Genomic DNA, 12,494 nt, shown 5'->3' on the forward strand with positions numbered 1-12,494 from the left:
GCTCTTCTGGCCTCCATGCCAAACCAGAAAGACTTTGCTTCTTTGCAGCTCAGAAAGGATGGTCAAAAATAAATCACAAAGGATCTAAAAATACATAATATAGGGCTCCTGGGTGGCTCAGTCGGTTAAACGTCCGACTTCGGCTCAGGTCATGATCTCACGGTCCGTGAGTTCGAGCCCCGCGTCGGGCTCTGTGCTGACAGCTCAGAGCCTGGAGCCTATTTCCGATTCTGCGTCTCCCTCTCTCTCTGACCCTCCCCTGTTCATGCTCTGTCTCTCTCTGTCTCAAAAATAAATAAACGTTAAAAAAAAATTAAAAAAAATACATAATATAGCTTAACCATATTTCAAACACTTATCTGCAATCACATATAGTATGCCAAAGGTATTGACCATGTGGATTGAGAGTTTGCTGAGTCCGGTTAAGTTCACGCTCTTCAAATTAAATGGTCCTTGAGAACAGGAAGCCATAACTAAATCACCTAGTTGAGCTGTAAATAGGTTTGTGGACAAAGGAAATAAGTAAATATCACTTATTTGAACTTTCAAAAATTTATCATAAGGATGCTTACTATTGTTTCAATTATATATGACATTTAGAGTAAGATCATACAACAAGTGGTAAGGTTAAATAGATTCTTGGCTTACTGATCCTGATGGGACCAGTTACACCTAACATGTTTAAATATGATCTTAAAATCAATGGATGAGCTTCAGTATAGATAAGTTCCACTGGAGTACCCCAAGTAAAATAATTCAAATTATAATTTTTAAGTAATTGGCTTTAAGCAATCAAATACAGTAAAGAATACAGTAAAGGCCTAGATAAGGAGTTTTGTAGCCTGTAATGTTCCAGGCAGTACTTACAAAAAAAATCACGAAAAGTTTGGGTTTCGTTAGGAAGTTTTAAGAAGAAATTTTCCTGCCTTTGTAGAAAATCATGAGCATCCAAACTTAGGAAATTGTGTGCTCTTAGGAATCATGAGCATCCAAACTTAGGAAATTGTGGGTGGGGTCTGGAGAATGAGTGGAAAGGTGACACATGGATTAATGGTGGTGCGGGAGAGAACACAGGACTCCAGTACAGAAAGACAAAGGCTGGGAGAAATGGCTTAAAAAAAAAACAGCAACAGCAACAGTAAAGATACCTAGGGGCGCCTGGGTGGCGCAGTCGGTTAAGCGTCCGACTTCAGCCAGGTCACGATCTCGCGGTCCAGGAGTTCGAGCCCCGCGTCAGGCTCTGGGCTGATGGCTCAGAGCCTGGAGCCAGTTTCCGATTCTGTGTCTCCCTCTCTCTCTGCCCCTCCCCCGTTCATGCTCTGTCTCTCTCTGTCCCAAAAATAAATAAACATTGAAAAAAAAATTAAAAAAAAAAAAAAGATACCTAGATGACTATTAAGAGAATGGAAAGACTTAACATTGACTAATTCATCTATAAAGTGCCTTCAGAAGCTGATTATTCCCCTACTTGTCTCTGAGGACTAAGAGAAAAGGAATATCTAGTCTTACTGTGGAAAGAGGCCTCAAAGCTCATCATCTACTCCTAAAGCCAAACGTAAGAAAAACAGAGAGATCCAGCAGCTTCGGATTTTGCTTCACTGATTGGACTTCCCGGAGTGCTGCACTTGTAAGACACATGACAACATGGTACCAAAGGAAGGCTATTCTCATTGGGGAACAAATGATTCTTAGAAGTGTAATTTAAGCAGAATGTTGAGGCAAAGAAAAAATATTTCTGAGCTGAGAAAGGTCAGGTGCGATAATGAGGGCAACTGTTTCCAGGGCAGTCTGTTCAAACTTCCTTGGTTATGACCCATAATAAATAACCCATATAACATGCATTTTGATTGCGATCTAGAAAACACATAGCTGTAACAAACCTTTCAGAAAAGAAGACTTCCCCTTATAACGTGCAATGTACTCAAGGACTTTCTCTTTTATCTATTCTATTTTAGTTCTTTTGAAAAAATGCTTGTTGCAAATTACTAAATTGATATCGTGATTAATTAATGGACCACCACTGGCAATTTGGAAAAAAAAATAAGCTCTCTTTCAGAGAATAAGTAGGATTGCTTGGAAGAGGAACGAACTCACTTTAAACTAGGCAGAGATGAGGAAAATCACGTAATGGGAAAGGGGAGGGAAACATGTGTAATGGTGGAGGTTCTGGAAGTCTCTTCATACAAAACATTAAGAGTATAACTCCTCACAGTGCTGTCACTAGGAATGAAAAATAGCTTATTTGGAGTGGTTGCCTGTTATTTCTTGAGAGCAAACTGTGATAATGAATCACCTTGTTGCCAGATGGTTCCATCATTTTTAAAAAGTGATATATGAATGTCAACCTCATTTGCAGGAGTTGCTTCTAGTTTTTAGAAGATTTTCTTTCAGCACATTCAGAGAAATAGTGAGTCTTTTTCTAGATCACCTAGAAGTGGCAAGAATGTTTGTAATGTTTTGTAAGGTGCCTTGAATCTCCTCAGAACTAGGGTTTCTCAGATTTTATTTTTCTCTTCAAGAGAAGGCAGTAATTGTGGAAATGAAGGCTCCTACTAACTTTAGAAGCATTAGGCACTGTTTGGCACACTGTCACGCCATATTAGGAACTAACATGTTTCTAGTATCATGGTTTTTTTTTTAATGTTTTATTTATTTTAGAGAGAGAGAGAGACAGACAGACAGACAGATGAGAGCAGGGGAGGGACAGAGACTGAATCTGAAATGGGCTCCAGGCTCCGAGCTGTCAGCACAGAGCCCGACGCGGGGCTCGAACTCATGAGTGGTGAGATCGTGACCTGAGTCGAAGTCGGACGCTTCACTGACTGCGCCACTGAGGTGCCCCTCTAGTATCATAGTCTTGATGCCAACCCTGGAAAAACAAACGCAACAGAATATTCCAATAACAAGCCTGGAAAGGATCTTCCGATGTCAAGTTAACTATTGCTCAGCTCATCTGAGTAATATCTAACGGAATAATATCTAAGCACTTTCAAAAGCCTCAAGGAATTAAAAATTTATCACCTCTTTTAAGCTGATGATTGTATTCTCTGACAGCCATCTCATTTCTGTTGGAATGTCTTTCAAATTCTTGTAATGACTTTTGATTAAAGGTCTGTAGCAAATTTATTGAAATCGAATTATCAGCTTTCCCTCACAAAACTGGATTATTTGTGTATTGTGGGTTCAGATGCAAGCAGAGGATAGTAACGGCTTAGAAGAATTCAGGAACTGTCGTTTAAACATGATTGATCTCTATTTACTTCTCATGCTGAAGTCCGGATAGAAGCAGAACAGGCCTGCCATGACATTTCTCAGAGAAGTTCCCCGGGATACTAGCTTCTATCTGGATGTCTCAACAGATCTGCCTTTCATCCCGTAGGTCTCCTCTCCCAAGATCGCCTCATGGTCTGAGATGGCTAATTCAGCTTCTGCCATCCTATTTACACATTAGGCATCTGGAATGAGAAAGGGGGAGGGCATTTCTTTCCTTTAGGACACTTTTCCGTTTCCACTCACATCTCACTGGCAAAAACTTAAGTTGTGCGGTTACACCTAAAAGCAAGAGAGGCCGACACGGCATAGTCTTTATATTAATATATAATATTACATACATGATATATTCTGTATAAAATATATGTAAAATAATAATATAACATATCATATACAATACATAATAATATAAATATAAATAACATATAATAATGTATAATATACATTATATATAATATTAAAGTCTGGCAGAAATACCTGTCTTCTTCTTTTAGCAATGGAACCCCTGAATTTATATATATCTCATATTTGGAATATCTGCCCAAATAAATCTGTTGTTTCTTGAGACCATTATGTACTCATGAGTTATCCTGCTCCCAGCCTATCTTTTTTTTTTTAAGGTGATATCTGAATGTCAACCCTACTTCCAGGGCTTTCTCTTCTAGTTTTAGAGAATTTCCTTTCAACATATTCAGAGAAATAGTGAATCTTTTACTAGATCACAGATGAACGGCATGAACATTTTACAAAGTGTGTTGCATTTACTCAGAAATAGGATTTCTGCTAGACTTTAACTCTGAGCTGGGGGAAGGAAAAAAAAAAACCTGTTGGTTCCTTGGGTGCTCCCCAAGGCTATAGTAGGCCCTCAAAGGAAACAACCAAGTTGAACATGGGGAAGGCTGGATCCTAGACCTGGAGTCCCTAGCCTCTAAAAGAGTCTCATGCCCCAAGTAGTGCACTGAGACCGCACACGTTAGGGTCTTGCCACCACAGCATCGGGCATGGGAGCAAGCCTGAAGAATGTCTGAGACAAGTCTCTTACAATGGACAAGCACCCTAAGTTCCTGTCTGAGAAACTATATCTTCTACTTGTGCACAGGTTTCTAGACCTTCTCTTGTACTCAAGGACTTTGTTGTTACAATCATCTCCCCCTTGCCTTGCCCCCCCCCCCATCATGCTTTACCATCCCCTCACCTCCTGTGGATTGTCCCCTTCAATGTGCAATGGCTCAAATCTTAAAAGAACATCTACCTGATGCTTGGCCCTGTATCTGCTTCCAGCCAACACTGCATTCTGCTCTCCTTGACTGTAAAACTTCTGTAGAATTTGTCTTGGCCAATGGAGAGAGTTCCTCTCTCTCTGTTCTTCCTTGAACCTGACACGATGAAGTTTTGCTGCTATCACTCCACTGAAATCTCTTGTCAAGGTGACCAATATCAATGACCCCTGCTTTGCCAAATCTCGTGGTCAGTCCTGAGTCCAAAACTCACCAGATCTCTCAGTGGTGTTAGGTACAAATGATCACTTCCTTTCTGGAAATGCTTTTCTTCACTTGCCTTTCAAGATACTTGGCTTCCAGTCACTTCTCTGACTGGATTTCCATCTCCCTTGGTTCCCCTCCTCATTGAATCTTTAAAGGCCAAAGTGTCCCGTGGCCACCATAATCACTCCCTAAGTGAGCTCATATATCCCATAGCATTTTACAACATCTATGTGCTGAAAACTCCCAAATTTGTATCTGCAGCCTCTCCTCCGAACTCCAGACTTGTATAGCGAACTGGGCACATGGTATTTTCTTTGCTAAATGTACTTTAATAAGAAATATAAATTTTGGTCTTTGTTTCTGGTTCCTGGCCCAAGCTCCTAAAACCATTGTAGTTCCCTAAGTGATAAGAGCTATAGGAATATCTTTTTTAAGATTGGGTTTTTGTCACTGACTCCTGAAGCCAGCTCCAGAGTGAAAAAATTTTAAAAAGCATTTTTTTTTTTTGTTTTTCATAACATGCCTCTTTCAACCACATCTGAGTTTCTGTTGACGAGGTAACTTTTGGAAAGCCCCTAAGGATGGGGGCTGGTTGCCAGGGGAATAAACCATGGGATTAGATAATTGGAACTTTCAGCCCTACCCCCTGACCTTGGGAAGGGGAGAGGGACTGCAGGTTGAGTCAATCACTAACACCCAATGATCTAATCCATTAGGCTTATGTAATGAGGCTCCAATAAAAAATCCTTAACCCAAGAGGTTTGGAGGGCTTCTGACTTGCTAAACACATTCAGGTACCGGGAGGGTAGTGCCCTCAGAGTTATGGAAGCTCCTTACCCCTTCCCACATTCCTTGCCCTATGAATATCTTCCATGTGCCTGGTCCTGAGTTGTATCATTTATGATAAATCAGTAAGAAAAAGTAAACTCTGTCTCTGGCTCCGGTGAGCCATTCTAGAAAATTATAGAACACGAGGAGGGGGACATGATTTATAACTAGTTGGCTAGTAGCACATGTGACAACATGAGACTTGTGACTGGGCGTATGAAATGTGTGTGAGGGCAGTTTCGGGGGACTGAGCCCTTAACCTATGGGGTCTGTACTCTCCAGGCAGTTAGTGTCAGAACTGAGTTAAGTGTCAGAACTGAGTTAAATGTCAATTCTGCAAATTGAATTGTTTTGTTTGGAAGAAGCTATACATCTGGTGCCAGAAGCATTGTTGTGCAAGCTGGTGATCTTGTTTGTTTGTTTATAGTGAGAATTTGATGTGTCCTAGGCAGAATTCATGACTTTTTTCTCAAGCTTGTTTCTTTCCCTGTCCTATGTCAGAAAATGACACTACCATTGACCCAGTTCCTCTGGTGAAAAACTTTGAGTCTTATTTTCTTGACTCTTAATCTCATACCTGTTATCTAAGCTGTCAGTGAATGTTGTGAGCTCAACCTTCAAGATATACCCCGAGTGTGAGGGTAATCTGTCACATCCATTGCTCATCTAAACTACCGTCTTTCACCTAGATTCCTACAGTAGCCTGTACCCAGCATCTAATTCCACTTTTACTCTTCTTACCTCAACAGTCCATTTCCACGGAGTTGCCACTGTGATCTTTCAGAAGCAAAATCAGATACAAAAAAAAAAACAAAAAAAAACAAACCTAAGGCTTCCTTTTAGGATATTGTTTCCCCTTTCTTGAACCTCATAGTGATTACTTAGTTCCATCATTGAGAACGAATTTTTCTACTTCTGTTTTCAAGATGCTCTCCAACTTTCTTTATGACCTTTGCCTTGGGATTCAACGGAATTTTCTCTTTTCTGGTTCAAACACGTGCCATGTTTATTTTTTCTTCCAAACCTTGGCTTACCACTCAGATTGCATCTTTCCATTCTATCCAAATCTAACCCTGCCCCTGGCGTCTTCATGAGTCTCTTCATCCTAATCCTAGTACTTTACCTATCATGAATCTCTCTCATCTCTGAGTACATTATGTCCAGTGCCTGATCATATTAGATAGCTGCTAGACTCCATTATTGATTGATGGATGGATTATTAAGCTGAATATTTGAAAACAGTTTACATTAAATATGAATAAATGTTTGTTTGATTTTTGTTTCTCTTGTGGTTTTCCTCGACAAAGTAAAATGATAAAGTCAAAACAAATTTTAGTTTCATTTTCATAAAATTTACATTATACAGAGCTATTTTTATCATTCAATTCTGAATATTACTAACTAAAGGAAAAAAAGAATAAGTCCCCTAAAGTTATATTTTGAAAGTTATTTTAATGTGACTATGGAAACAACCTGATTGTTAATATTCTAGTTTTCCTCTGCCCTATGTATGGCAGAAAATCTTTTTTACTTATTTTGGCTGGTATATTTTTGCACTTTATGTCGTATTCTTAATTTCCTTAAAAAAAAATTTTTTTTTAATTTAAGAGAGAGTGAGCAGGGGGCCCTGGGCCAGTTTCCATGTTGAGTCTGTTTTGAAGGTTAACTGCAGGCCAGGCAGAGACTGCAAGGTTGCTGACCCTACGTGCGGTAGCAGGAAACACTGGAAAAGTTCTTTCCCACGATGTCTCTCCAGCGCCCTCTGCTGAGAGAACTTAAGGTGGTGCTCTCAGACGAGGTGCTTAAGAGTGCTGTCCATTATTATAGAGCATATATTGAAGGGTGAATTGGAGTTGAGAGGCAATAAATTGATAACTGGCATAGTGTTTACATAAATATATATGTATCTGTCAAGGATAAATGTATTTGGGGGCTCTGTATGGGTACTCTGGCAAAAAGAATCCACATCAGGATAATGTACCAGTAATGGACAAATAAATATTAAATCACATTTTTCAAGGGGCTGGACAATAGACCTATTCAGATATCTTATTTTTTATATATTTTATAATTCTTTTCAGAATTGAGGGGTATCACACATATCGTAAATTGCACAAATCATACATGTATATATTTTTTGTTTTTGTACGTATACACACACATGAAACTACCACCCAGATCAAGATAGAAGTTTTCCACCACTTAGGTGGCTACCTCACTCCTCTTCTCAGTTAAAATCCTTCTACCCCCATCAGAGGTAATCACTAATTTGGCTATTTGACTATTTCTAGTTCAGAAACTTTATGAAATTGGAACCACACGTAAGTACTCTCCTGTGTCTGGCTTCTTTTGCTTAATATGATATCTTTGAGATCACCCATCATGTTATATTCATATATGTGTGTGTGTGTGTGTGTGTGTGTATTCATATATATTCATGTTATATTCATATATATGTGTGTGTGTATATATATTCATATATATTCATGTTATATTCATATATGTGTGTGTATGTGTATATATGTATACACACACACACACACATATATATATATATATACACATACACACACACACATTTGTGTGTGTGTCCATTATATGACTACACCACATTTATTTTTCTATTCTGGACATTAGGATTGTTTCTAGCTTTTGGTTGCTATGAATAAAGCTGCTCTAAATGTGAGTTTTCTGGACATATGCACTCATATCTTTTAGGGGTATATACAGAAGTGGAATTGTTTGGTTATGGTGTTATAGTACTAAGTCATATTTTAGTAGATATTGCCAAACATTTTTTGAAAGGGTTTCAACCAATTTCCACTTCCACCAGTATTAGAGTTCCAGTTACTCCACATTGTTGCCAACACTTTGTATTGTCAGCCTCTTTTTAGCTATTCTTCTGGGTACTATTTCCAATAATTAAAATTAATTGGACCTGCACAATTATAGTTATCGATCTTTATAATTTTAATTATATTTTATAATTTTAATTGTGTTTACTTATATTTAATTATATTCATTATATAATAATTTAAAAAAATTTTAACGTTTATTCATTTTTGAAAGACAGAGTATGAGCAGGGAAGGGGCAGAGAGAGAGGGAGGCACAGAATCCGAAGCAGGCTCCAGGCTCTGAGCTGTCAGCAGAGAGCCCCATGCGGGGCTCGAACTCACAAACTGTGAGATCATGACCTGAGCCGAAGTCGGACGCTCAACCGACTGAGCCACCCAGGCGCCCCTATTATATAATAATTTAATATATACTATATAATAACATAATATGATAATAAATTAATAATTTAATACATAGGATATATACTAAATAATATAATTTTAATTATATTTATATTTTTAAATTATATTTCCCATAAACACACAAAAAAATCTTGTTTCTCCCAAATATTATCTGAAATTCCAAAGAAAAAATAACAGCAATGGTCACTTTGTAAACAGGTTTTTAACTGACATATGCTTCCACATGGTATACAATTCTTCACTGCAAAACTTTACTATCATTCTGTAATAGTTTCCTAACACAGATAACACATATGATTCTGATTCCAAAATAATTATGATTATAAATTTTTATTTTGTCATATGGCAGGGGAAAAATTCTCGTTATGTGAGGATTTTTTCACTTGATTAGGCCCTCTAAAAGTAACTGGAATTTCTATGTAAACATTAAATACATTTATACAGTAATCATATGGCATGGTGTTTAAGAATATAGGTTAGGAATCACGCTACTCTGTTGCGATTTTGATTCTGCTAGGATTTTGAATAAGAAAATGTTGTGTTTGTTTCCTAATTTAAAAAATGGTATCCATGATAACAATACCTAGTTCTATCAGCAAAGGCAGATTACTTAACCTCTCTGTGCCTCGGTGTTCTCAGCTGTAAACTGGGAATAAATAGGGTTATTGTGAAGAATTCATTAATACATATATCATAAGACACTTTGAATAGTGTCTGGCACTTAACAAATGCCATTTAAACGTTAGGTAGTTATTATTACTGTAGAGAATTGAGGTTGAAGAGTTGTATAAAGACAGTAGTTCCAAACAGCAATCAACATATTCCTCAGTCCCAGTCAGACCCCCAATTTTTTGACGTTTATGTTTTTTTGATGTTTATTTATTCTGAGAGTGGGGAGAGGCGCAGAGAAAGAGGGAAAAAGAGAATCCCAAGCAGGCTCCCTGTTCAGCGCTCAGCGCAGTATATCTTACTGGAAAAGTCAGCAAAGTCATGTCATGGCTTTCAGTTACTTTCCTTAATAAAATATACTTTAGGGAGCTGTCATGAAGGTAAAAATCAGTCTCCTTCAGGACCTTACTGTAAACTATAAACTATAAAAAACTATGAGACTTATCCTTTATATCGCTATAGCAAGTCAGAAGGGCGCTTGTCTGTATTCCATCCACTTTCTCTCAATACTCCCAGCTTTCCTTCCTTCTTCCTCTACGCCCAAGTGTTTTCATTGTTTATTTCCGTCAGTGAGAATTCTCCTGCCACCTGAAAGCGCGGAGTCAAGGCTAAGGCTGGAGAATAGTCAATTACAGCCACTCTGACAGAACCCTGATACCCAACTGGGTTTAAGGTACCGTTGGGGAAGCCTTAGCATCTTCTGGAGTTGAGAGCGCTTAGGGCCCGCCCACCTCCCAATCTTCCGCCCTCTCTGGGCGACGATCCCACGCAAAACCCAGAGCACGCCGGGAATTGTAGTTTTCGAAGGCTCGGTGCAAGTCAGCGCACGCGCTTTGAGCAACTCTCCCTCCCAGAAACGCTCCCGGATAAGGAAGTGGCCAGTGATGCCACGCGTTCTGCGGGCAGTCGATCTGGGCTTCTGGGAGTTGTAGTCGCCTGGGGCGGGCGCCGTCGGTAAGGAGACGTAGCTTTCCTTGGGGTCCGCTACTACAGTTGGTCTCCCGCGGGAGCCGAGGGGTCAGTCTGTACTTTTATCCGCACTACGCTCCCTCTGAGGCCGAGGAGGCGCTTCCCTTCTCCCGGGCTCTCCCTCTGCGGTACTGGATGCTCCTTGCCCTGAGGTCCATTTCTCTGTCTAGTCCTCTCTCTCCCTGGTCCATCTCCTAAACCTGGGCTTAGCGGGGACTGGCCCTCCTAGTGACAGGGCCGCGACCTTCTCACACCAGGTCCTCGCCCCGCGGGGACCCTCCTCATTCTGCTCCTCGCACTGGCTTCCCCCACTGCCCCTTTCCCCGCCTCGGCACCCGCTGCGCTCACTCTCCTTCCACTTATTTTTTTTTCCCCCTTCCTCTGCAGGGATGGAAGCTTCCTGGCGCCAGGTGGCCGGTGGCCGAGGCCGAGCCCGAGGACGGGCCACTGCGGCCCCCTCTTCGGGAAATGGACTCCATCTTCGCGGCGCCGGAGGGGGGCGAGAGAAGGGGTCAGTGGGCGCTGTGGGTCCTGGCCCCAGCCCCAGAGGAGCCGCGACCCCTGCGGCTGCAGGTAGTTCGGCCGGGCGCAGCCCCGCGGGATCTGAGGCACTGCAGACCTCCGTAGCCTGTGGTGAGAAACACTCCGTCCTCGGTTTCACCTGGATACCTATTAAGGCACTTACTGCCCAGAACTGCCTCCCTGCCCTTGCTCTCGTTCACTGATTTTCTTCTCCTTCGAGTTTATTATTGCCCCGACATCTCAAACGCTGCAAGGAAGCTACTCATTTCGGCATTCTAGGCAGATTCCCAGCATACCTTTAATTTTAATGGACGTTAATCAGCGTCTCCTCTTTGTCCGGTGTTCTTTTCTTTATTCGTTTTTGCTTACTGAATCCCTAGACCAAAAGTTGCAAACTGTGGTCCGGGGTTCTGATTTAGCCTATAGTTTGGTTTGGTTAACACAGTCCTTTGAATCTGAATTGGTTGCCAGCAGGTTTTTTTGTTTTTCTTTTTAAAAATCTCATAAAAATCTGGTTAATAAGTTTTCTTGTAAAATAGGGTCGTGTGGCTTCATTACCTTTGTTCATGGTAAGAGTCAACTTGCAGAAATTCCGTTTAGGCACTCCATTTCACGTGGTCTCTCCTACCTTGGGGGCAGTTGTCATTTTCCACCTTTGCAAGATTGCCTTAGTTTAGTAACTTAAATGGTCTATGCCCCGTAAGCACTTGAGCTTGAGGTGTTTTCCTCAACTTTGGTTGCTATTCACAAATTTCATGTCCTTTTCCGGATGTCTGATGTGGCCGCACCTGGAATGTCAGTATCCTTCATCCAAGGCTATTTGAGTGGAGCCTGAGAACACACAGGCAACTGAATTGTCCATGCTAATGGAGGATTGCATGAAGCTAAAGGAATAATCCCCCAAATCATTTCACTTTTATGTTTGGAATTTATTTTTCAGAATATATTTTTTGAGGGGAGGAGCAAGTTAAGCTTGAGTGCTTTTTTTCCTAAGCTACTTTTTAAAAAAATTTAAGAAATATATTTATTTTTGTGAGAGAGAGAGAGAGAGCATGCACGCACGCGCGAGCAGGGGAGGGGCAGAGAGAGAGGGAGACACAGAATCCCATGCAGGCTCCAGGCTCTGAGCTGTCTGCACAGACCCTGACGCCTGGCTCAAACTTGTGAACGGTGAGATCATGACCTGAGCTGAAGTCAGTTGTTTGAGCCACCCAGGTGCCCCTTTCCTGAGCTACTTTTAAAGTTATTCTCATAGCTTGCAGTTACTGAGTTTACTTTAATTCCAGTATAGTTAATAGTTAACATACAATGTTATGTTAGTTTCAGGTGTACAATAATAGTGATTCAGTTCCATACAACACCCGGTGCTCATCACAAGTGCCCTCCTTAATCCCTGTTATCTCTTTCACCCATTCCCCTATCCCCTCCCCTCTGGTAGTCCTTAGGAGTTTATGATAGTGGTGGTGGTGGTGAAATGTGTAAGTTGGAGACCAA

At 40.7% G+C, this 12,494-nt stretch overlaps 1 protein-coding gene across 1 annotated transcript in view; it reads left to right on the forward strand.

Annotated features, from left to right (window-relative positions):
• Positions 1–10,435: 10,435 nt before the first annotated feature.
• The window catches only part of NFXL1 (nuclear transcription factor, X-box binding like 1), a 72,553-nt gene continuing 70,494 nt past the window's right edge, over positions 10,436–12,494 (forward strand). Inside the window, exons 1-2 of the mRNA XM_043572721.1 lie at positions 10,436–10,526; positions 10,866–11,111. Coding sequence (XP_043428656.1) covers positions 10,868–11,111 — 244 coding nt within the window. The 5' untranslated portion in view covers positions 10,436–10,526; positions 10,866–10,867. The remainder of the gene's footprint in view (positions 10,527–10,865; positions 11,112–12,494) is intronic.

This window comes from Prionailurus bengalensis, chromosome B1 (assembly GCF_016509475.1).
Source record: "Prionailurus bengalensis isolate Pbe53 chromosome B1, Fcat_Pben_1.1_paternal_pri, whole genome shotgun sequence".
In the NCBI taxonomy this organism is placed as follows: domain Eukaryota; kingdom Metazoa; phylum Chordata; class Mammalia; order Carnivora; family Felidae; genus Prionailurus; species Prionailurus bengalensis.